Genomic DNA, 25,336 nt, shown 5'->3' with positions numbered 1-25,336 from the left:
TGCGAGAGGTTTGTCTGGTGTCCAGTTCAGGGTGTTTACTGCTTTGTACACGTTCCTTGCTGGGACAGGATCTGGCTCCCTGACAGGCGACCCTGAATGAATTTGAATGAAGTGGTTAGAAAACGCATGGATGGATTTGTCATCCGATCACTGGTTCTCACCAACATTTAATGTTACCTACATAAGCAAAAGTGGCACCTATATCTAAAACCAGAATATTTGTAGTTGTTGACTTGTTTTAACCAAATGGTAACCAAAATTTTAATTTCAACAGAGTTCTACAACTGCAATCAGAGCTTCACATCATCAAGAGCAAGCTAGATGAAGTACTCCAGTCAAGACTCATCTGTAGTACACCAGTCATATTTTCCACCAAACCAGAACAGGTGAGTACCGTTGGATTACAATTATTTTATGTGCCTTCACATCTATAATTCTAATGCTTCAGTATGTATACTTCCAGAATTCACAACCAGTTAATAAAAACAGCTCACTCGGGCTTTGTGTGAAATAATTTCTTCTCAAAGTTTACTTTCTATACATTTTTCAATGTCACAAATTGAAATGGAAGAAGTCACACATTTCTCAGACATACAGGTTTCATCATCATTATTGTCTACAATATAGCCTTTTTAAATTTAAAACACTCAAGTAATCAATGACAACAAGATGTCAATTACATGATTTACATACTTTCTTCTGTGATGATTTAAGAAGGCTTTAGAGTTAAGGCAACTATACAAATTTCCATCCATCCATAATTTCCAATTAGATTTAAATGTAAAATGTGATCGTGTTCATAGTTTCTTTCAGCTGATATACCACATACTGTATATCCATCCAGCCACGTTCTTTTTACTTTGCCACTGGATAATTAGAAATGTTTCTGCATTCATGTTTAGGAATCATCATCCCCCAAAAGAACAGTTTTAATTATTCTAGATATTTAAAACCTGTCACTGTCCACATGGAGAGGTTTATACCTATAGACCATTTAAAAAAAGTGTTAAATCTACTTATTTATTTAGTCTAATTGGCAAATCTAATAAAAGATTAAATTATATTGCAACATGATTCTCTTTCTTGTACTTTATTGTCCATATCAATATATTTTCTAAAACAACTCTTCTATTTTTATAACATATTGTATATATGTTTTCTTGGTTCGTATGTAAGTTAATTTCTTCTAGTATTTGCGGTATACTCTAGTACAGGAGAAAGAGTCTAGCCGAGCCGACTTCTCTCAGTTAAAAAACAGGAAATGTCCCAGGGGTGGGAACTCTGATGCTTTATATGGTAGGTCTGAGATCTTAATACAACACTGCTCTCCTCCTCTCAGGGTAGAGAGGTATTTTTTCAGACCTGCATTTTGTCAAACTGTCAATTCTCCTGCCAAGTAGTCATCTAGGCACTCAAAAAACAGAAACAAACAGCAAGGTAGAATTTAGTGCCATACAGAGAGGACATACTGTAAATAGGAGTTGCAAAGGGTATAAACACTTCCTTTATAATGGCAACCTGCAAGTCAACCACACTGCACTTTACCTGTAGACAATGAGGTCTTGTCATCAATTTTGTATCATTTGGAACGAACTGCACTGAATAATGCAAATCAATCATTACAAATACAATTAACGTATGACTACTGACTCAGTGTTGCACACTTTTGCTTCTGCAAGCACACTGACTTTGGATCAGAGATTCTTACAATTTGATACAGAAGGGCCTTTTGGCAGTAATGCTGAAATGACTTAATGTCCCGCCCGTTGATTACACAATTGTCATATCAGTAGAGGATTGTGGATATAATGACCTGACTTTTTGTGCCCTTATAGTTAATGAACATTGGATCAGTTTTGCAAAGGCAGCATTGGAGCACTAGATCTCTACATCAATGTCTACAGTTTGGGACAGATGGCTACCAAAGTAGAGAAGCAGTTTGACAACCTCCAGGGTCACCCCTGAGTTACTTTAGATGGATTTTGTTAGTGGCCTAGAGCTGGCTGGGTATTGAGAGAGACCTAAACCGCCTAGGGTGAGAACATCCTCTTTGTCCTTTTCCCTGTTAAGGGCGAGCATAGGAAATTCTGAATAGGATTCCACAGTCGCATAGTGGCTGCCAGATGACTTCATAGTTACCATCACAACAAACGTGGCTAAAGTCCAGTGGGTATCCTTGTGTATTTCATGTGGTAGAAGCCTATATATGAGAGTTTTAATGTGATGCTCTTGTCTACGTATAAAAGGAACATGATCTTGCTAGGTAAATACTTTGGGTTTGTGTAACTAGGAGGCTCTGACATGACAGGAAATCTCCAATCTGTTGCCCCCTTTCTTGACTTAACGGGCATTGAGGCCCTGGCTCATATTATTTTACAGATTCAGCCATTGAGGCCCTAGGTCTGCGTTTTCAACATGATCAGCCTTTCTACACTTGAGAGATGTCTTCAATGCCAAAGTTAACAAAGATCAGGGCCTGAGACACAGAGCTAAACACTTTCAACCGGAGAATTAAAAACGTAAAAAATCAGTAAGCAGTTCCTCCCATTACCTCAGTGCCTTTTTGACACTCTTTGTTAGGAGAAAACGCAAGTCACCATCGATCAAGACTCGCTTGGGGAGAACCTTAAGAGGACATCAGAGATGATTGTGTTATCTTTGGAAAACAGTCACCTGTTGAAGGTAACATGATTTGCTTATTATGTAGATTCCAATATTACCACAATTCCTAATAGATATACTGTCGAACTCTGTATTTACTTTACCGGTATTTACGTTTTCCCGTTATGTATGTCATTTTTCTTCCAGTCCCAACCAAAACAACTCCTCCTCGGCTGTCGGCCGTCTGCCATTACTGTTTTAGTGTTTGTGCTGTATGGTTGTCTTTGTGTGCGTTGTGAGTTTTTTTAATCGAATATGTGTTTTAAAGCCTAACATGGAGTGGAAGAATGAAAGGAAGACCATTTCCCTCAAAGAAAAAGTCTCTATATTATGTGAGGTGGATTCTCACGTGTGAACGTGAAAAAACGTTAAAAAAAAAACGTCTGAATATCCCGATTTCTACATCAAACACTATTGTGAAGAATCGGGAGAGTATAGGGAATAATGTGGCGAAGTGTGGACCGATGGCTAAGAAGAGAAAGTATGTGAAGTCATCTTAGAAGAGAAGCAAAAGTTGGGACCCACATTTATTGAGACATTAAGTGCTGTTGAAACAATAAACAAAATACTTGTTGCACAATAGTGGTGAACACGATGTTTTTAACAGTTTGTATAAAATCATATTCATGATATTAATGCAAAAAAAATCCAAAAAGAAAAAAAACATTTTTAAAAACATCGTACTTTCTTTCTTTAATAAATGGAGCTTTTATTTATTTTATCTTTATTTTCCAATAGGGAAAGGCAAAACTTGCACTATCCCAGTGTGAAAACAAGTGTGCAAACCTATTGACAAAGACAGCTGTAACTCCTGCAGAGTGCTTTCACCAAGTACAGTTGCAAGTCTTTACCAGCTTTGAACACCCACTTGGTGCAATTTCCTACCAACAGTATCTGAGGGACCTTACAGAGAATTGTGAAAATATGCAAGGGTGTGAATACTTTTCCTAGGTATTGTATGTCAGTTTTACTCTCTAGGAAAAATGCAATCTTGAACAGTCTGTCCAGGATCTTTCATCACACCTGAAGATGACAGAGAAAAGCAGAGAGACACTGGAGTCTGAGGTGTCAAATCTTCGGTCAGATCTCTTCCAGGCGCGATGCCAGCAGCATGCACTGGAGAAGGAAAAGCTCCAGACAGACACAGAACTCAAAAGCAGTAGACAGGTAATTCTTTCCTTCTTCTAATCTTTTTTCTCAGTACAAAGCCAACATATAGCTTTATTTTCAGTAAACAGACACCAGTAGTATAGTGTCATTTATTCTGCCCCCAGTATGCCCCTGCACACAAAACAGATTGTACCCCAAAATTCCTTACACCTGCAATTCACGTCAACAAGAGGAACATCTACTATGTTGAAACCCTGGCCATACTGCATTAACACTGACCTGACATCATTCCAGACATTTGCCTGTGCTCTATGCAAAACCTGGTCTGTTGATGTTTTTAGTAAAGCCAGAGCTCTTGCAGGTGTTCACAGGTCTGATCAGAAAGGGCTGTGTCCTCTGCCGTCTGTGTCAGAGAGCCATCTTGCTGCACAATAATGCCAGTCCATCCACACCCTACTGTACAAGCACCTGTAGTGTTAAAGGTGAGAGATACAGGAGCTCCCTCGCCTCAGCTTTTTCCTGGCACCTACTGACTTCCACCTCCTCAGACCTTAAGAAGACATTTTCTGCATCTCTTAAGTAGACAAGGCAGTAGGCAAGCCTTGACTCCAGAAAGCTGATATGGACTTCTCCTGTGCTGGATTCAATGCACAGATGTAAAGATGGGACATTTGCCTTATGACAGGTGTAATGGTTCTTGGGGTTTCCTTGCCGCTCCTGCCCTGCCAGCTCGTCCTTCACTGCCTGGGTGCGAACCCAGGTCTCCGGCCGGCTGAGCTAAAGGAGACCTACCTCAGCCTGGGCGGCTGAGATCCCTGGTATACGCAGGGGCGTATTTGTTACACAGGCCGCAACCTAAGGTAGGTCTGTCTTTTCCACATCAGAAGAGACAGACCCACACCCCTCTCCCTGCTTTTCTCCCTTCTCACTGCTGAGGAAATGGTCTTAGGCTCAAAAGAGAAATGGTAAGACAAAAACAAAAACAGAATTGCGTCCTAAACAACATAACCAGACCAACGAATGTCATCAGAGTTCCAGAAATCTCTGTTGCTTTTAATTTTGTGTTTTTGTTACTTCTTAGGTTTTTGGAATGACAAAAAAAGGCCAATTTCTGGTAAAGAGTTTCTAACATTATTTCATCTAGGTCAACGAAAACATCTTACACGACTTAACATTGCTGCGACAAAAAATGATGTCATCTGAGAAGCAGATTGCTCAACTAGAAAGCGAGCGGAACATCTCTGCTGTCAGGATCAGGGCACTGGAGTCTGAGAGAGAACAGCTGATCCGTCAGAAAGTTCAGCTTCTGGAGCAGCTGAGGATGAATAAATCTCCCCAAAGTGGGAACTGGGACTCCAAACATGAAATAAACAGGTATCTTACTGTTTTTTTTCATGTGGAATATTTTATTTTCCCGAAAAGGTTCGCTTTTTTTTCATTCACCTACAGCAGACCTTTCCTACTTTGGATAGGTTTAACTCTTCCTTGCTTCCTGTTTCATTACAATGTTTAGAGTCAAAACCAATCATGAGAAAGCCGTTATAGAATCTTACTTCTGGCAGTGGCCAGAGGATTGTTTCAAGGTTTTTTTTCCCCCACATCTGTGAATCATTTAGCGGAGCCGGGGAGCGGGAGACGAAAGCATGCTGCGATTGTGAGCGGGTGCAGAGAGAGCTGAGACACGTGAGAGCTCAATTAGGGCTCCTGAAGGAAGAGCGCAGGACGGAGAGACCTGCAGGCACTGTTACCGCTACTACACCTCCGCTGCCCACTGAGCTGCGGCGGGAAAAGGAGGTGCTTATGGTAACAACTTGACGCAATTTTTGCGTGTCTTAAAGAAAACCCCAAAGCAATAATGAAATTCCGCAACTGAACAGACTTTGAAATGGAAGCATTTTGATCATGAGGTTAATGGGTGTGCTAGGTTAATAAAGCATTTGATTTGTAGAATGAAAGAGGACAGAAAGCGCTATGGCTATGGCTTCTTTTAAAGGTGGACTTCCATGTTAGTTCCCTGGAACTGTTATTTGATACCCTGTATGAGGCAAGACTGTAAATCATTCACTGCAATGATAAAGCCACAGGCTCTTCTGTTTTTCCAGACGTTTTACTAAGGGGCCCTTGTGACACATGGGTTTTGTGTTGATGGTCTTGCATTCCTCTGGGATCAGCAGTGACAAAAGGTATTTATTCCTTTTTCACTGCTGAGTTGCACTTTGAGCATAAGCCCCAGACAGAAAATTTGACTGTACTTACAGCCTTGGAAATCCATAAAGAAGACGTTTCATCTTTAAAAAATACCTCATCGCCTATTTCTGCCTACAACAGTAATGCAAGATGTTTCATTTTTGTTTTCTAAAGACCAGTAAACTCCTAGAGGCATTTGAAGATTTGAGGAAGATTACAGGGCAGCTGACAAGTCTGAAGCTGAAACTAGAGCTGTAAGTCCCTTAATTTGCTGACACCTCTGTAGCTTGACAGCTACAAGCAAACGAGTGGAGCCATGGACCAGTCGTTAATGAGTTTGCCACCATGTGTGAACAAAACCCCCTCAAGCTAAACGTTTCCTAGACCAAAGACATGATAATTGACTTCAGGAAAAACACCCCTACCCACCCTAACCTACATGGGGGGAGATTCAGTGGAGCGAGTAGAACTACTTGTATACAAGTACTTGGGGACTGTACTGGACTCCAAGCTTAATTTTGAAGCCTGTACTAACCTGATCCTCAGAAAAGGTCCATGGTGTCTTTTTTTCTTACGGAAGCTTAAGTTTTGTTAAGGTCGATGACTCATTGTTGATTTTGTTCTCCTGGTACTTCCTTGAATCGGTTCTAACTTTTACTCAGATCTGCTGGTTTGGCAACCTGAATCTGAGAAGCAGGAAGAAACTCTCTCTATCTCTCACAGGCACTGATGTCATCTGTTAACAGCAATTGCAAAAGGTGCCGAAAAACCATCAGCTGAAATATTAATTTGATATGCACAGCATCTAATTATTGCAGGTTTTGAAAGGCCTTTTCATTAGGTGTTTAGGACATTCAGCTGATGTACAGCAAAAAGATGCAGAGATTATACAAGCAAGTTAAAAGACTAAAGACCTTATAAGCAAGTTACTGTATATGAGTAAGTACAAATGACAGGGAAAATATATGTAAGTATTAAGATTACAAGATTTCTGTACAACAGTACAACAATACAAGTTTTTCTATTTAGCACCATTTCGGCCTAGGCATCCCATAGCCCTCTGTAAAACATAGATGGGACACACATGTATTCACTCACACCCGCACATGGAGGGCTGTTGTCAGTGAGCCCTGTGCATGTTTTAAAATGTGGGAGGGAACCGGAGCACTGCATAGAAACCCACACGGAGAAGAAAGCAAACTCCATGCAGCTGAAACCACCACTGTGCAGTCCTTAACGTAATACATCCCTCACCCATCCCTCCATTTTCTAATCACTTCATCCAGTTCTGGGTAGCAGGGGAGCCAGAGCCTATCCTGGCAAGCAGTGGGCACAAGGCAGGGTACACCCTGGACAGGGGGCCAGTCCATCGCAGGGCACAAACTCGCACACACTCACACCAGGGGCAATTTTCACAAAAGCCAATAGGCCTACCAGTATGTTTTTTGGACTGTGGGAGGAAGCCAAAGCACCCAGAGGAGACTCACGTGAACACACTCCATGCAGACAGCACCTCAGGAATTGATGCAGCACAGGGCCCCAGTGCTGCAGGGCAGCCATGCTTACCACTGCACCATTGTGCTGCCCAGAAGGGACACCATTTTAAACTCAAACACATACAGTACATATATTTAACTCTTGTTGCCATAGTTTTGTTTCTAATTCTAATGCTTACCTGGAACCATGCTCTCTTATTTTTTCAATTGCTGAACTGATTTCATTTTCCATTAGAGAATGTTTCTTTGGATAATCATTTAACCAAATACTATGCTCTGTCTTTATTCCTGAGGTTTCTTGAGCAGCATGAAAGGAGAATTATCGAAAGTGCTGACTGGGGAGAAATGATTGGAATACTTAAAAACCACAGAGAGTTCCTTTCCCAATTGGTAAGAGGTGTTGCAGTTTCACTAGACCTGGCAGTGGATGAAAATATCGTATCAACTAACAATATGTAATGATATGTACAATACATTCAAGGCTAGGCAACATGAATTACCTCAAAACCACAGATGTATTTGTTTGGAAGCCAGTTAGGGGAAATAATAATTCAAACTGATGTGGCCAAAAGCTTGCATGCTGTAGCTGTTCGGTGTTTCTTAATTTGACATTTCTGTGGATACGGCCAATTCAGACAGCCGCAATCTATCCCTATTAACCTTACTTTTTGCCATTTTATTTCCTTACAGTGATTGCTTTAATTTGCCAAATTGTCAAAAATGTTTCCTATGTGATATTTCATAATGCTACTTTTTTCATTCTAAATGGATGAAACGGTAGGAAAAGTACCAACTGGACAATATTTGTTTAAAAGCAGATGCAGAGATACATTGTCTTGTCTTACAAGAGTTCTCTTGAAATTGTGTAAGAGAATCTCTTTCGTGTTTGTCTTTTTTTCTGATTGAAGTCCTCTGCTTAAAAGCCCTTCTCCAGTTTTTTCTCAGTATATCCTGTTTTGGAAGAACCAGTTGAAATCAGTGTGGCTTCATGTTTTTTTACCTTCTCCTGCCCATATTCCTGTGCAATTTAAGTCTGGCTGAATCTGCACTTCTAATATTTCTGCCTTACGACTGAAATTTTCTGCCAAGAAAATGATGTCACATTTCCTTATTATGAAGGATTAAATTCACTGGCCCTGACTCTACAATTGGCCAAAGGTTTCTGGAGAAAAGAAAAAATCTATTGAAAACAGTAACACTACCAGCTAGATTGTCACAATCCTCAGTTCTTCATACAACCCTGCCTATGTGGTGAAAGCATTAAGCTTTTTTTCTGCTGGTACAGTATGGAAAAGGTACTGAGGTTCCGCTGGATAATGTAAAACAGTAACGGAAATTTCTGCTGCTGTTTCAGGCATCCTCACAGTTCAGACTGAAACAGATGGTGTTAGATGCAGTGAAATCAGAAAGCTATCCTGGGTAAGTTTTTTAAATATTATTGTAAAAGATGTGCAGTTCATTCAGCGAGGAAAAAAACTCCCTTTATTGCAAAATAGTTACCATAGGTACTCATTTTATTGACATCCAGGACTACTTATCACAGTTATCATTTTGTATCTACTGTACATCAAGGGTGGAACAGGCTACCCAGCCATGTTGTTTTCAAGAAACAGCTGGACAAGATCATTGGTTCAATAAATAACTGATTTCCAGAAGACCTTGGACTAATGGCCTCCTCTCGTCAGTAAAAGTTCTTATGAAAGGTTCTTGTGCTTGTATGAAAGTTTAACATGTTGATTTTTTTGTACTGTTTCTCACCTTTAGTTTTATTCTACTATAACCCTGGCTTACTTAAAAAAAACACTTTCTTTTATGGTATGCTACACTTGTGAACTAAGAAACACCTCAGAGTTCCTCTGGACGTCACATTGCAATTGCTTAATTTTGCAAACTCCCATTTCTTAGAAAGAATCCAGATCCTTTGGTAATTCTAACTCATTGTGTTTGATGCAGTTACTCTGGCTTTTTGTTTACCAGTGGCCTTTATTATAACCAGTGTGGTGTATGTTCTGATAAAGGAAGACGTGTGGTTTACTGCATGTTAGATTGTTGCCCATGCCGGTGGATTGTGAGGTTGTCCTATTTATATTTTGCAAACTGGCTATGGGGCTGCACTTTGCAGTGCCCTGGCATGCTCTAACATGACTTGATAGATAGATAGATTGATAGATAGATACTTTATTGATCCCGTGAGGGAAATTGCAGTGCAACAGCAGCTTTACACAGACAACACAGCCACATAAAGCCCTTTGAGATGGTGTTCACCATGAAAATCAATGCACAAGTACGAACTGAGCTTGACCCCTTGACTGTGTGGTTATCATGTCAGTAAATCTCTTTCAGGCCACCGGTTCATCTTGAATTCCAAGAGGAAGATGCACTAAGTCTCAGCCAGGTGCGGGTTTGATATAATAATCCATGTTTGCTGGGCAACCCCAACACCTTAAAACCTTCTCAATTTATACACAGTGCAGTCTCTGCTTACACAACCCCAGAACATGCAATCTGAAATATTACATAAAAATCCAATATAATTTATAATTGTATTATGTTTTTCTGCAGAATACCATAATTTTAATTGTTTATAACATCTCTTTAATCACACATCTGGTAGCTGGCCATAAAGTGTTCTTCTCTCCTCTGGCTTCACAGCAAACATAGTACAGACATTTATTTCCGTGTCCTGGATCCAATGTTTGTTTTTCACTCAGTCAGCACCTTGGACTGAGCACAAGGGGAAAGACATCTGTCAGTGCAGAGAGGGAGGGCCGTGCAGAATTAACACAGTGGACGTTCCAACTCCTGCATTTAAACATTTTGTTTCATTTTTGATCTGTAGCGAAGGGAAAAAAGCATCTCACCACATTAACCAATAAGACAAAAACAGATTTGTTTAGTGATAGTAGAGCAAGACACACATCCCATGAGCTTGCAAGCTTGTTTCTTGAGCTGCAAGAGAAACAGAGTTTTGCACAAGATTGTCTCATGACCGTGTGCATCCTGCTTTGAGACGGGCATCGCTGTTCCTTGGGTGCTTAGCCTACAGATTGCATATTTGAATTGATATACTGGTGCTAATATTCTTCCAAATTCTGAAAAAAAGTATTAAAATGACTTTATGTCCAAAAATCGCTATGAGTTTGGAAGATTCAAAGTTGCTTCAGTCAAAAGTGAAATCTTTTTAAAATCTTTTCTGCTTCACTCCTATCAATAATCATAATCATTTATTTTTCTAAAATGGAGTCACTAAAGCAGGACAGGGCTGCTCTAGTCCTGACGGGCTCTACCCCGGCACTTTTTCAGGACCATCCTCTGCTGGTAAGAAAACGTTAAATCGGTGACTCGATATTGAATTTAACTGGGAAAGTGACTGAGCTCTGTTTTAAGGACTGGAGTACTGGAGATGACAGCTCTTGAACTAGAATATTGCTACCTGTAAAGGTGCTTCTTTTCCAGATTTGCAGAAATTTGCAGAAATCTACCCCTTCTAACTCCCTGATCATTTCATAGTTCATTTCTCTTCTCTGCTCCAGTCCATGGAGCTGAGCCACTTTCGCGCAGGGGGAATTTAGCCAGTTTTTATCCCCCGTCTCGTAAAGAGGGTCAGTTTTGTTGCACATTGGCATGTTGCCTCAGTCTGTCTTGCTATTGTGCTGTTCTCCCCTCTGCACGACACCCCGGCCTCTCTTGGTCCCGCCAGACCTCCCCTGTAGCTCGGTTTCCTTTCTGTTGACATTTTCCTGAACTACTGGCCAAGTCAGTGACCGTGTTAATGAAACCTGTGCTAATGAATCCAGTCTTTCACAGTTTACATCAAATTCACATTTCTCTAGGAGTGACAACAGTTAAGAATTAGGTATATTAAAAGGTTTATTGAGTATGTTAAGTAACAATAGTGTGGTTTTACCTGCTTGGCTGAGGTCTAACCTCCTGGCCACAGGACGGGGAGGCTGGGACCCCCATGCAGAGTGAGGAGTAGCCTAGGCGCAGCTGCAGGGGTGGAGGAGGGATGTACAAGACATACGCCAGGGAAAGAAGGGGGTAATGTATAGTATTTATCATGTTTAAGAGAAGAAATTAGGATTTCCTCATTGATTATAAGCAACCGATGGCTGAGGTTGATTGAACTTGCCTGTTGTCATCCCTCCCTTGTTATAGCTTTTGTTATAGCTTATTTGAATCAACATAATGCAGTCTGTCCATTTCCACGGACTGCTTTTTCATAGCAGGTTGCAGTGAGCTAGACTAAGCAGGCACAGAGCCTGCAGGATACACTTTGGATGGGACACACATGTATTCACACCCGCACATGGGGGACTGTTTGGCGTTGTCAGTGAGCCCTGTGCATGTTTTCAAATGTGGGAGGGAACCGGAGCACTGGATAGAAACCCACACGGAGAAGAAAGCAAACTCAATGCAGCTGAAACCGCCACTGTGTAGTCCTTAACACAATACATCCCTTACCCATCCCTCCATTTTCTAATCACTTCATCCTGGGTTGCAGGGGAGCCAGAGCCTATCCTGGCAAGCAATGGGCACAAGGCAGGGTACACCCTGGTCGGGACACCAATCAATCGGAGGGAACACACAGACATGCACATACTCACACCAGGGCTAGTTGTCCCAGACGTACCTACCAGTATGTCTTTGGTGTGTGGGTGGGAACTGGAGCATCCAGAGTAAACACACGCAAATATGGGGAGATCTCCATGCAGATAGCACCCCAGGTCCAGAACTGAACCCAGGGCTCCAGCATTGTGAGGCAGCAATACCAACCACTGGACAGTAAACAGGCCTAGAACACATTGTACTGTATATTAGGACTCAAGGCAGCAAATGAATGGTGTCCCCAAGCAAGACTCCTCTATAATCCCAAAAAATCAGCAAATACAGCAATTGGACAGTGTTTCATGGACCCACTGCAGGAAAACAGACACATTTCCCATCGCATAGAAACTGCATAGAAATCTGTGTAGAAATTTTAGTTTTAAGAGCTGCAGTCACTTCAATAACCTCCAGATCCTTGATATTTCATGTCTTTCTCTATTCAGTGAGTGTTAAAAATGCTATTAGCAAAATCTCACTGGGCTTGAATTCAACTGCTTGTGCAACTGGTATCAAAATAAACAAAATTAAATATTTTATTTTTCATTTTGTTTACTTTGGTGATTCAAAGGCGTATCACAGTTACCTGTATGTGTAGGAACTACAGGATAATTTTTTTTTCCTTTCTTGGCTTATACTTTGATTTCACTATGGCATGTTTTTGGTTGTTTTCAGGATTGTGAAAAATGGGCGAATGAAACTAATATTTTTCTGGATGACCACTGCTTCCAGACAGAAGATGAACAACTGAGTATCAAACAGGTAATTGCAGGAGAGGCACACCTGCCAGATCATAAAATTATATATAAAAAGGACAGAGGAATTAGTAAAACAAGTCATAAGAACATAAGAACACAAGAAAGGTACAGAAGCTTATTAGCGCCACAGAGAATGTTTTGTTGCATTTAAGAAACGTATTGCATTTATACAAGATAGTATTGTGTTTAAACAAGAAAATTATTGCATTTATACTAGATAGCATTGCATTTAAAAGCAATAGTTAATTTGTGAACAGTATTGCTTACTATATTAATATCTTGTATTACATATTCTGTAATATTGTCCCATGCAAAGTAGCATTGAATTAAACAACAGAAGACTATCATCGCACTCCTCTTTATAGAAATAAAAATAATCTACAGGAGCATGTGTACTGTTTTTTGTATACATGAAGTACAACATAATGTCAGTGAGCATTCCTGGATTCAACCTGTGTTGTTTTTGCCAGTTCTGTGCAAAGTAGAAATGACACAGCTTTCGAAACTATGCTATTCTTCATGTATAAACGCAATAACTTTCTCACTACACTCTTGTTTAAACACACAATTTTTTTTTTCTCTGTGGCGTTAATAAGCTTGCATAGAATTCCAACAAACTCGCTTCAAGGAAGCACATTGTTTTCTCTGCCTTATTCTGTCCAGCCTCAATCAGGCTTGGATCTGAAACTAGCCCTGAGGAGGGTATACAGCATTATAGTGTATTGCTCCGTTGGTTTTTGACTCGGATAGAAAAATCACGTAATTTCCTATATTGATATTTCTATTAATGTGTCCAGTACATCTTCAAAGACGATATGTGTTTTATATTTTTCTGAGTAGATTACTGCCCTAGTAATTGAACTGCAACACCTCAGGAAGGCCTGTCAGGTACTCTCTGAAGACTCGGACAAGCCAGAAGACATGGATGCTGTAAAATGGGTGAACCGAACAAGACTTCTGAAGGTTAGATTTATCTGGTGGAGACTTCACACTTCTGCTCCTCATTACCACTCAACCTAAATAGAATATATTCATCTGGAGAGTTTAATATGAACATTTAAAACAGAACCTATATGGCAGCATGTGTGCAAGTATTTAGCAATGTAGAAATGTTTGTGAATTTCTACGGGTTTTAGTAGGCACGCTCAGTCCCTTTGTTTGAATACATCAGCGATATTTTAACATGAAACTATTCTAGTGATGGCTATTTTATATATTATTGCTTAGGCCACTTTTGTGTGAAACTGGTAAATGTGTAAAAAAAACTTTAATAACAGAATTTGTTAAACTTTTACTGCTGCTGTAAATTTGGTAGCTTTGCTCTTTCAACACCTTGGTGTTCGCATGTATCAAACACATGAAGTCACAGACAGGTTCCATAGTAACAACATTAACCACTCGGACAGACAGGTCAGGCTATTTGAACACCAGGTTGAAATGCATGATTTGCGGTTGGGGAGAAAGAATGCAAAAAGGAAGGAGGAAACTGAACAGATGGAAGATCAATGCAGGGAAGGATGTTGCAGTTGTTTAGCATGTGTTATCAATCGACTTAATTTCAGAACTGCATAGATATTATTAAGACCAACGAAACACGTCTGACCTCCCTGAGAGGGGAGAACAGGAAGATCCAGGAAAGTGCCCGGCGAGAACAACTTGTTGCACTGAGAGAGGAAGTTGCAACTCTTAAAGAGGCCATTCACTCAAAGAACAAGTCGGTAGGCGGTCTTCATTTTTAAGATTGGTCACTATTTCTGTATTCATAGCTCTGATACAAAATTATAAAGACTCCATGAGCCATGTTCACATAGAATCCTTTCCCATGTTTTTTTTTCCCAGCTCAGACTTTTATAGAACAAAATACAAGGATTCAGATTCCTACAGGAAATGTTAAAATAGTCCTCGTTTGATATGACTTTACTGTTGTTTTCTTCTAAGCAAATACAAATCTGACATTACTTGAATATGGCTCTTCCTAAAAGGAAATTAATACTGTAAATCTGTTTACTGTTACATCATACAGCAGATATGCCAAAAATATTGTTTTCAAATAAATTGTTTAGAAACTAGAATTCTGGTAGCCACACAAGGTGCATGTAGCCTGTACAAACCTCCTATACAAAGTATGGTGTTATGGGTCAGTTCGACTAGGGAAATCCAGTAGACATTAGGTAAATTCAAGAAGACTAACCTTGCTTCTTGGTCTAAGGAGTAAAAATGCTCTGTTGCCTAGATGTTACTAGTTCAAACCTGGGTCATCTCTCTAGCTGACTGTGTGTAGGATTCCCTGAGATAGAGCAATTAGCTAAGTGCCACTAGAGCAGGGTTAGGATGCGTCAGCCAAGGCCATTGGTGCCATGGCAACTCCTGAGGCATGCTGGGTGCCTGCTGGTTTGTGGTGACATCACTTAGAGACTTGCCATATCCACAATGCCAAGTCTTCTGTCAGGCTGTGCTGGGAAGCTTACATTGTGTTAAATATCTGGGAACTTCGCAAAAGCATGTCTGTCTCAGTATCAGAGCCTTAAATATTTCTAAAAATAATAAAGCCTTTTCAGGCTTATCTTATATTACAAGATCCCGAGACAGTGTTGTTCATAGACGAAGTTCTGAGACGGCACATGGGCAGCTTTACCTTACAGAAGGACCACTGAAGGCTGCATAACATCAAGAAGGTGTGCACTTTCATATGTGACCTTGCATTCCAGAAGGGTAATAACCCTAAATCTTCTACAGAGGAATTTCTGGTAAATAGGAAGATTGCAGTTCTGGCCATCCGAATTTCCAGGATTGTTGATGGTCTTGAAGGCCTGATTCCGCAAAGAAAGAATCTGCAACGGACCTCACATTGTAGACCTCAAAACTGTACATGCTGAAGGATGGGCAAAGATATTTGTTTTATTATAAAACTCTGCTTTGATTTATATCTTTCAATACCTCAAATAAGAATTTCTGATGGGTGCTACTTATGTCAGGGGCTCCTAAACATTTTAATCCCCAGAACCCTAAATGATTTCACTCTGACTAAGCAAACAACACTCAATGAAAGAAGCCACACTTTTATATTTACAACTTATTATGCTGTTATTTTAACACACTTCTGTGATGCAACTTTTCAAGCACAGGCTATAAATTGCAGATCAGATTAATGATGGACAATAAAAAAAATGAAGTCTAGTAAAACTCCACTCTGGGAGGGGTGGGGCTGGTGTAACCTGCTGTACTCAACAGTATGTGGTCTTTCTTGTTAGAGCTAATCAGATCATTCTCCACATTTATCTGCTTTTTACAGCTTTCAAAATGGAAGAGCTCACTCATAGGTACGTCTTCAAATTCAGAGCTCTGATAGGGAAACCAATGCAAATTTGATTTGCACATTTTTGTATTGGACATTTCAATCAGCTCCTTTTGTGGCTGTGAGTCATGATCAGCATCAATACAGGAAAAAGACAGGAAATATCAGAGGTCGAATGCTGTTGGCTGTAACACTGGACATTTGAAGTTGTTGGTGCAGGACCAGTAGCCTTTCAGGGACTCCCCCATGTAGTTAACTCCCACAGTGCATTTAAAAGAGTAAGATTGCCTTAAACGCTGTGATTGAGAGCATTTAATAACTGGAATACATGAGACATAATTCTGAATTTTACTGAGCACCCGCTGGCATTTCCTCTTGGAACCCAGGTGTCTGTGGACATCAGTTAGATGAAAACATAAGTCAGAGGTTGACTATCCATGTGTCTTAGTCTGTCATCCTTAGTTGACAGACTAAGTGTGTTAGTTCCTCCAAGACTCCAAAATATGTCTCTGAAGAAACACTCAATCAATGTGGTTCCCTTTTTAGTGATGTGTACAAATATCTGCTAGGGAAGTAGCTAAAAATGAAAACCGAAACTGAGTTCACATGCGAACTGGCCTGTATTTGAACCCAAAGTCACAAGGTGAGGACTGGTTTTAGAGGTTGGTCAGGAGCCAGCAAGGCCTTACACAGGCCATCTCATTCTGTGTCTCCTAAGTGTTCAGAACACATTTTTCAGGATGTAGAGCCATAGCACAGTTCAGTGAAGTTTGAAAAAAAGTATATTACACCTCCAGATAGCACAGCAGAAATGCAAATGTACAGTACCTTATTGCATTCTGCTCTGAAAGAGAGAACACACGAGAACAACTTGATACATTACCATAAATGTTGCCTTAAGGACACAGGCATCTAGAGTAATGCAGAATGGACATACATGGTATGAGAATATTTTTAGCCCTATCACAGAACGTAGAATCCAATTTCCAGTTGTTCAGAAATTGTCACATACTCTTTCTGTAAATATTCCAAACAGCTGGTATCTGTAATCCCTCTTGAACGTGAACAGACCTAATCAAGCTTTGAACAAACTACTAATTCAGGTTCACTTTTTATCGGACTGTCTGGTTAACATGGGTTATATGTATTGTCTTCACTCAGTTAACAGCCCTGTCCCTTCAGACAACATTACTCCAGAAAGAGCATGAGGACCTTCTACAAGGTAACTGCCATACTGTATGAAAACATTCAACCATGACACGCAGCAAACACGTATATACTGTACAGTACAAGTGAGAACTGGCATATCGCACAGTTTTAAGATCCACCCTTTTCATAAAAACATTTATGTGGCATTTTAAAGGTAAATTTAAGAAAATGATCATTACCAGCAGGAAGAAACTGTAAAAGAACTGATTGGGAACATAAATGAAATGAGGTCTGATGTCAAGACTGACAGCAGTAACATACATACGAGGATTAATTCAAATGTGAGATGAAATAAAGGTGCTGCATGACTGTATTGTCTGAATTCTAAGAAAAAAGCTTTTTTAAATTTCAAAACGTCAGAGTTATTGTGCATTTGGATTGTTTCTGAATTTTGAATCCAGATTATTAGGGTACCCAAAGTCAGTAACAACAGAGTTAAAAAACACTCCAAGGTCATTGTTATCACAGAAACAGCTCATTTTAGATAACTGCACTTAAATGATAAGTCTTATTTTTGTACTCAAGGACAAAGGTGTTATTGTTTTTGTATCTACATATTGTTGTAGATTGGACTGCCCACTAATCATTGCCTGTTTTAATTGCATTTTCCTTTCAGGATCAGGATTATTCCACTTCGGTTAAGGTGAAGTAAAATGCTGAAATTAGGATATCGCTTAAGGTGTGCTTCAAATTGTTTAATAGGTGGTGCATCAGGAGCTAGATATTATTGTGAAACACATGTTCTAAGCATGTCAGTGAACCGGCTATGCATTTTTACAGCAATGTAATTTATTCTGTCTTTCACATATATTGTAAGAACTGTCCCAGTTGGGAGAGCCAATTACTGGCTTTTATTAAAAAGTAAATATCAAAATTAACAACATCAAAATTCTAATTGAAAGTCCAAGAATACACCTTATTAGGTTACATTTTAAAAGTGTTTTGTAAACCCCCATAAAAAAAAACCTTACAATGATAAATACAGTAGTTCTAGACAAATGCGACCAAACTTGTAACCTTCCCAAAATCCAAAATTATGCAATTTAAAAAAATCACTGATTTATACTCAACTGCCATCCTGCTAAAAAAAAACTCCTTCCAGGAACTAAGCCAGGTCACAAAGCGGCATTAAGTTTGAATTACAAAAGTGAAGACCGTGCTGTTAAATAAGCCAAAAAGCTTGAGTTTCTTTAGCAGACTCCTTCCAGCTGTACTGCCTCAATGACCGGTCTCTTGTAGGGAGGTCTGTGGAGGTGGCAACCGTGGAAACGCTTCCTGGCACTGCCAACAAAGACCAGCTTGGGTGCGCTGTAACGGGGTTCTTGATTTACGAAGCATTTTGTGCCACCTTCTTAAAGAGTGTCCTCCTCTGCTGTGCTGTCATGTTTTCGCAGCTCTCCAGGATGTTGGCAACAATTAAAGTCTGCTGAGTGCTCCGGGCTTTCACCCAAATCCGCCCGTTCATTCCAACGACCATTTCGAAGGGGAAAATCTTCTCCAGGTCCTTTACTATTTCACTCTCCGGTACCAGGAGCCTGCATGGCAGGGGAAAAAGGGTTTTCGGTCACAAGTGACTTGAACGTTAAAAAAGAAAAATAGGGATCACATCTAACACTAGCATTCAGACCTGTTTCCCTGGAACTCATCTGAGGTTTCACCTCACAATAGAAAAATGCAATAAACGCAACGGTATCCTTATTAAACAAATAATGTTATGTAACCTTGAATACACACAAGAGACCTGCCATGCTAAAATCAACAACCCTGAAGCAGGGAGAAGTATAAAATGCTAAGCATTTAAATGGAGTTGACAAACACACATATCATTTATGCAGGGCATCATTCTGCAAGTCAAGACAGAAAATTAATAATAATTAATGGTCTGGCAATGCTAAAAGAGCCCTGGAAAAGTCATATTTTCACAACTGGTCAGTTTACGGTAAGCCTTGTGATTAGTAATATTGTGCTTCACCTATACAGTAGTTTTTCATCAAAGTATACATGAACATTCAGAACCAAGGCTAGAAAACCTGTAATCAAATGCATGTCACCATTAAGTAAATCCTTTAAAATACTTGTAGAAGAAATTACATGCAAATTTAGGACTCTTAAAATTTAGTGATTGAAGGAATCTAAATACTTTATTTAATACAGGATGATGTATGTTTACTGACACCCTTTGAAAGACAAAAAAATGCTCAATATTTTTCAGATTCTTCAAGGCCTACAAAAACTAACTCTACTTATGTACCATTCATTTTTTTTCCAGTTTTATTTGCAATGTGCTGTCAATGACTGTGGGAAAAAAAGCTATGGTGGTGATTAAAGACCAGCATGCTGTGACTGTCCATGCACAGAAGGTGTAACAATTACATGCAAGAACCAAAACGTAATACTTGCACACAAGCTTAGCCTGAGATCTTCAGTGGTTAAAGATTAGGATAAAAACAGTAATCTCCACAATTTAAGTAATCTGATTTTATTCATTAAGAGCTTGGGTGAAATGAAAATAAGAAGAGTCTGGAACACTCAAGACTGACATTCACTGGAATAAAGTTTACTCATACATGGGCTGCCTATCCAGGCCCAGGTGGACTGCTCACCTGCTGGGTTTCAATCCACAACTGAATCCTCTACTCACTTAATGATAGGATCAATTTAAACATTTTGACTGTTTGCAGCTCTTAAACATGTTAAAGGCTGCATTTTAACTAGTACATTTCCTAAGTAAAATAAAATTCCATACTTGTAAGCAAAACAAGACTTCCAATCAGTCTGCTAGTTCAATTAGGTATTTAACCTCAGCCAGAATGAAATCCAGCAGGTGTGAGAGCGTCCAGGACCAGGATGTGCTAAAGAACTATACAGAGATTTGGAGGGTCCCACAATGCTGTATAACCAACACCATAGGAATGAGAGAGGAATATTATGATTTTAACTGTTGATTCATGAAGGTGGTAGATTGAACTGCATCACACCGTTGTTACAAAACTCATATCTTCTGCACATTAGTAGAACTGTGATATGTTAAGATCTAGGGCACATGTGTTTTATATGTAATGAAAATCAATAAATTATTTTGGTTGTACCAACAACATAGACTTTTTTAGGACTCCAAACAACTGTGGTGGACAATTCTAAATTGCGATTGATCTTGAAGTGACACTTTTATATTTTATATTTTATAAGTGTCTCTTTTATATTGATCGCAATGTGTAGCTTTATGAGCTATATCACCCAAAGCAGTGATATTTCTGTTTATGAAGGGCCTTTGCTATTTTTAAGCCAAAACCTCAAGACCTTGGTGAGAGGCATGTTTTGTAATGTCTATGTTCAGTTGCGGGCTGCGTTCACAGCAGTATGAGGTAGAATGAGGTCCTTCACTTTCTGATATCAGATGGTGCTTGTTTGTTCCAGCCAAAGGGAGGAACTGACCTCGGGTGCTAGAGGCACAAGCCTTTTTTACTGACGTTACGTCAACTTACTTCCGCACAAGTCCCAGAGACACCTTGAAGAGAAGTCCCCCAGTCCCAAACACTCCCATTCCATTGGCACGTCCAGAGCTGTCAATACACACCAGCTCCGGCTCCATGTCTTTATTCGCAATTATAAACTGGGAATACACCAGGTCTCCAACCTATCAGGATATTGCAACAGGACAATGGTTACTAGATGTCTTTTTTAAGCATAACATTTGCAAAGAAGACAAGGCTATTTGATGTATGCATAAATGATCCAGGAACCTCATCTGGCCATTTCTTGAAAGACGTCAGGATATCAGGTTCAACAACATGGCTGGGTACCTTGTCCCAGACTCCCACCACCCCCCTTGTAAAAAAGCACATCCTGTTCTGGTTTTCACATGCACTTCCCTTCAGCTTCCACTTATATCCTGTGGTGTTTAACTGTTAAGTGCTATATCCAAAATTGCTAACACAGATTTAGATAATGTTATTCACAAAGCATCCAAAAGCAAACATCCTTTTCTATAATGTAAGAACTGTAAATGTAAAATTAAGGCAATTAAGCTAATAGTCTTCTCCAGCTATTTTATACTGAACATTTAGCTCAAACAGAAAAAATGTATTACCAAACCTATTTTGAGGAAGATTCTATTCATACCTAAAACATTTCAATTGTCTAAGTTAAACATGTTACCGAACCCTTGATCTAACTCTCCCCGAGTTGATGCCTGCTTTCAAAATGAACAATAGCATTATAACGTTCTGCTGTTCAAGCTTTATTTTTGTATGCACCACAACTCAAATCTTTAGTATGGACAGAATATATTCAATTGACATTTTTTATTTCAATAAAATTTACTCCATTTCCAGAATAGCTTTACAACTCGGAACAAAAACATCTTTGGTCCCACGCACAGGCTGGATTACACTCAAACTGAGATCTTCACTTCAGCTAGGATGATGCTTCATTAGATTGCTAACAACTGAATGAATCAACTTACATAGCGCCTTTAAAAGTGCTTTACAGAAAGTTCTCTTTTTCGACTCAGAAGCTGGAGATCTTATGCTACTTGCGAAACACAGCAGTTGAAAGGCAACCTCCAACGTGCTTAGGAATTGAAACCAAAAGATTGAAGTCAGGGGTCTAATTATGTAATAGAGCAAAGCTGAAATGAAGTTGGGAACCCCTACCACAGAAGGTGTGACCTAAGATAACTGTAGCTCGTGATGGTAATATATAATGGCATATCCACAAAAACAGATTTTGGGGTTTTAAATTGCCTTTAGGGTTGAAATAAGACACAGCGAGACATGGACATTCTACTCCTTCTTCCTTCTTCTATAGTGGACAAGAACCTGGAATTACACAGCCCAAGAGCTGGTCACGATATAAGCTGGTCACGTAGGGAGTAGTCCAGCTGCTCCCAAAAGGTATGGTGTGACGGCTGCTTTCTGAGCCCGCACTCACCGCACCCGCACTGCAGCGCCTACTCAGATTCCCATCCTGGACTCGGAACACCCACAACACATTTTTGTTCTAATGGCTTCAAACATTGTACTTTTGTTTCCTATTACTAGACAACCTATTATATTTTAGAAAAACTAATGACTGAAGACTTCCTGAAACCCGTTTGAAGAGTTATAGCCTAATCACGGAAACGAGCTACAACTTTGCTTAAGTAGCACTGACAAAATTCTGCAGTTATGTCTCTGTCATTGTACTGCAGGAGACAAACGCTGCCAGTTAAATGTCGGAACCAAGCATCACATTTATTTATATGACGCTGCATGGCTTTTATGGTCTACATAAAACAGTTTCTTTGTAATACACAGATAAAGATTAGCTGCCATGAGAAGCCTGTCAGTATGATTTATTTTTTTGTAGGAACATTTTTAGTGTAAAATGTAAAAATGAATGTAAGTTTAAAACCAAATGACTCTGGGTCTTTTTTCTTTGATTTTAAAGCCTGTGCACTGTAGCTTTTTAACCATTTTAACACAGTAGCTAACTTGGTAGCGGTAGTACTCCCGCACTCCGGCGGACAGAACAATTTGATCACTAAGTGCATCTACATATGGTAACCTCACAGTTCGCCCCCTGTCCAGTCTACCACACAGCCTGTTGTACTTGTACTACAGAGCACGTACCTGAACATTCGGCCTGTTTCGTTTCGTTGCCCCTTCAAAAGCCAGGTAGGACAGAGAAGCTTGTTCACTTCCGCCAACATCGACCTTGAAAACGTCGCCGGACTTTGCTGTCACAATACCAATGACACACTCCCCCTTTGCCGGGACGTACTGAAAGATAAAAAAGGTAATTCTCACAATGCCAGATCTGTAAAATACACCAGACTTGGTTTGCCTGGGCAAAGCCTGCTGTTTATGGGCAAATCAGTCCGAAGATGTCTCATGGATGTCTGGTCTCCTGTTGAATGCAGCTGTATCCCTCATAAATCAGGGGAACATTTGTCATTTTCCTTTTAAATAGTACCTTTAAGAGCAATATTCTCAAGGCACTTGTAAAATATAAAAAGCACGTGTCACAGTAAAATTAATGAGCATTACACGGCAGAATCAGAAAAAAACTCAATCACAACCAAATAACTGAAGAAAATCAGGACAGATTTAAAAGCACCCAGTGTGGCTGAGTCCCTGGTTATTCTGAGATGGTGTTACGGGGTATTGGGGTGCAGCAACAGAGGGCCCCGTATTCGCCAGAGTGTGGAATAAGAGCGGAAACACAGCAAACCAGAAATCAGCTGACAGGAGGCCGCCTGGAGGGGAGGTAACAGTCTGCTAGATACTGAAGAACCAAAGCACATCTAGTCTTGAACTCAAGAAGAAAGATTTCAAAATAAGAAAGGTTAAAAATACTATTCGTCCCATCTAGCACATTTGGTTATCTTTAATCTTAAACCAGATAGGTCAGCTGTAAACATTCTCGTTAAAAGCCCACAGTAGTACTGTGAGAGCATTTTATACCTCAGGCAATCATCTTTAGTTAAAGCAGCATATACAAATAACATTCTTATATGGTAAAATATTAAATTATATCAGCATGATTAAACAAATCTAAAAGACCTAACAGAGACCCGTCTGATGTACTACGTGTTTTAAGTAATAGTAAATCGAACTTTGCTATTAGTAGTTTGTGACTATGCAGAAGAAGCGCACTGCAGACAGAAACAGGTTGACAATATACGCAGGTGAATACTGGTCTCAGAAACGAGATGTGTTCTTGTTCTTGTGTAAATGTCTACATGAATTACATCAACCACGTGGGCGATTGCAAGCATTTTCATATAGATTAACGTCTTTAAATAACTTAAAAATAATTAAACAAGTGAACTTCTGTTGTTCATACGTTATACCAAACATTATATTTTACGCTCAGAAAAACTGCTGTGATGGATATCCACTCTTTACCCGTTTTTGCTGGGAATCTATCCAGTACAGATTCGGCTCCTTGTGACGCAAAATGCCACTTTTGCAAACAAGGATTTCATCTCCATTACGGCGCAGCCCGGGTCCACAAATAACTTTATCTTGTATATTACTTTCGGAACCTGGTGATTCAAACGAAAAAACATCGCCAGGTAGTAAAACCTCGCCAACTCTTTCTTTAAAGCTGTCCAGCATTGCTTCTGTGTTTTTACCTCTCAACAGTAACACGCGTTTCCGGCGGAAGGGAAACAGTGTTGCACGCAGAGCGCCCTGCCGGAAAAAGCGGTTGAGATCTCCGCGCAGCGACTGCGGCTCTGGTTAAGTGACGTCACGCATCAGTTAGCTGTTGTGCTGCGGAATTAGAAAAGTTCCCTACAAGGCAAAGAAAAAGGAACACGTGAAACGAATAGTTTTTTAGTGTCTGAAAGTATGAAAAAATACAATTCATATCAGGGCCTTACCACTTGTTTATTTGGAGTCCTCTGGTTTCTTCCTCATTTTCATTCTGGTAAAGCATTTCTGTTTTACACCACGGATGCGTTGGTAAACTCATTTTTAATTTTTAATTAAAAAACGGGGGACAATTGCTATTGTTCGCATTCTGATGTTGTCACACGCTTACTTGCCTTACTCCGTGAATCTCACTAACTGTTCTTATACATAATAATAATATTAAAAATAATAAATATAATGATAATTACACTAATTTGGTACTTTATTAGACCTATACAGGTAGGTAATAGGGACACCCCTCCATCACCAATGTGCAGCCCCACCTGGATGATGCGACGGCAGCAGTAGTGCACCAGTACGCTCACCACACACCAATTATTTCATAAATGGGGAGTATTAGGAAGCAAAGATTGGTAAAGAGGGGGGCGGGGGGGGTTTAGTCAGGTTAAAATAACACCAGTACTATTTTCTAGAAACGCCCTAGGATTTTTAATGAGAACGGGGAGCCAGGACCTCGGTTTTACGCCTCATCCGAAAGAAATACCGAAAGCGGTAAGAGGAAAGGAGGGGGGCTCGCGGTGCTTGTAAACAACAGATGGTGTAATCCTGGACATATTCATGTTAAGGAGCGCGTCTGTAACCCGGACATTGAAC

The 25,336-nt window shown here is 39.9% G+C and overlaps 2 protein-coding genes across 6 annotated transcripts in view; one reads left to right on the top strand and one right to left on the bottom strand.

The window, feature by feature from the left end:
• The window catches only part of LOC148678090 (uncharacterized), a 31,224-nt gene extending 6,148 nt beyond the window's left edge, over positions 1-25,076 (top strand). Inside the window, exons 4-19 of one of the 5 annotated variants that reach the window (XM_088631574.1) lie at positions 275-386; positions 2,581-2,682; positions 3,640-3,828; positions 4,916-5,145; positions 5,388-5,574; positions 6,133-6,212; positions 7,748-7,844; positions 8,809-8,873; positions 9,798-9,849; positions 10,698-10,772; positions 12,735-12,821; positions 13,658-13,780; positions 14,380-14,535; positions 17,274-17,334; positions 17,938-17,964; positions 18,716-20,416. In XM_088631574.1, the coding sequence (XP_088487700.1) occupies positions 275-386; positions 2,581-2,682; positions 3,640-3,828; positions 4,916-5,145; positions 5,388-5,574; positions 6,133-6,212; positions 7,748-7,844; positions 8,809-8,873; positions 9,798-9,849; positions 10,698-10,772; positions 12,735-12,821; positions 13,658-13,780; positions 14,380-14,535; positions 17,274-17,334; positions 17,938-17,963 (1,642 nt within the window). In that variant the 3' untranslated portion in view covers position 17,964; positions 18,716-20,416. Of the gene's footprint in view, positions 1-274; positions 387-2,580; positions 2,683-3,639; positions 3,829-4,915; positions 5,146-5,387; positions 5,575-6,132; positions 6,213-7,747; positions 7,845-8,808; positions 8,874-9,797; positions 9,850-10,697; positions 10,773-12,734; positions 12,822-13,657; positions 13,781-14,379; positions 14,536-17,273; positions 17,335-17,937; positions 17,965-18,715; positions 20,417-24,451 lie in introns of those variants that run through there. The other 4 variants (XM_088631580.1, XM_088631592.1, XM_088631588.1 and 1 more) reach the window with 4 other exon arrangements.
• Positions 18,004-24,453, bottom strand: exosc3 (exosome component 3). Its single transcript, XM_088631616.1, has 4 exons — positions 24,212-24,453; positions 22,934-23,083; positions 20,807-20,958; positions 18,004-18,856 (listed from the first exon to the last, which is right to left on the bottom strand). Exons 1-4 carry the CDS (start codon positions 24,422-24,424, stop codon positions 18,649-18,651), a joined length of 723 nt encoding a protein of 240 aa, XP_088487742.1. The 5' UTR covers positions 24,425-24,453; the 3' UTR covers positions 18,004-18,648.
• Positions 25,077-25,336: the final 260 nt, after the last annotated feature.

Source organism: Lepisosteus platostomus, chromosome 1 (assembly GCF_059453375.1).
Source record: "Lepisosteus platostomus isolate fLepPlt1 chromosome 1, fLepPlt1.hap1, whole genome shotgun sequence".
Taxonomy (NCBI): Eukaryota; Metazoa; Chordata; class Actinopteri; order Semionotiformes; family Lepisosteidae; genus Lepisosteus; species Lepisosteus platostomus.
This window is presented reverse-complemented; position numbering and strand designations above follow the sequence as displayed.

Bases quoted from the DNA above. Each gene is read 5' to 3' on its own strand.
- exosc3 (XM_088631616.1), bottom strand. From the start codon at position 24,424: ATGCTGGACAGCTTTAAAGAAAGAGTTGGCGAGGTTTTACTACCTGGC. The intron at 23,084-24,211 runs GTAAAGAGTGGA...TTTATCTTTCAG, and splicing joins TAGATTCCCAGCAAAAACGG to TACGTCCCGGCAAAGGGGGA. The intron at 20,959-22,933 runs GTACGTGCTCTG...ATATCCTGATAG, and splicing joins GAAACAGGCCGAATGTTCAG to GTTGGAGACCTGGTGTATTC.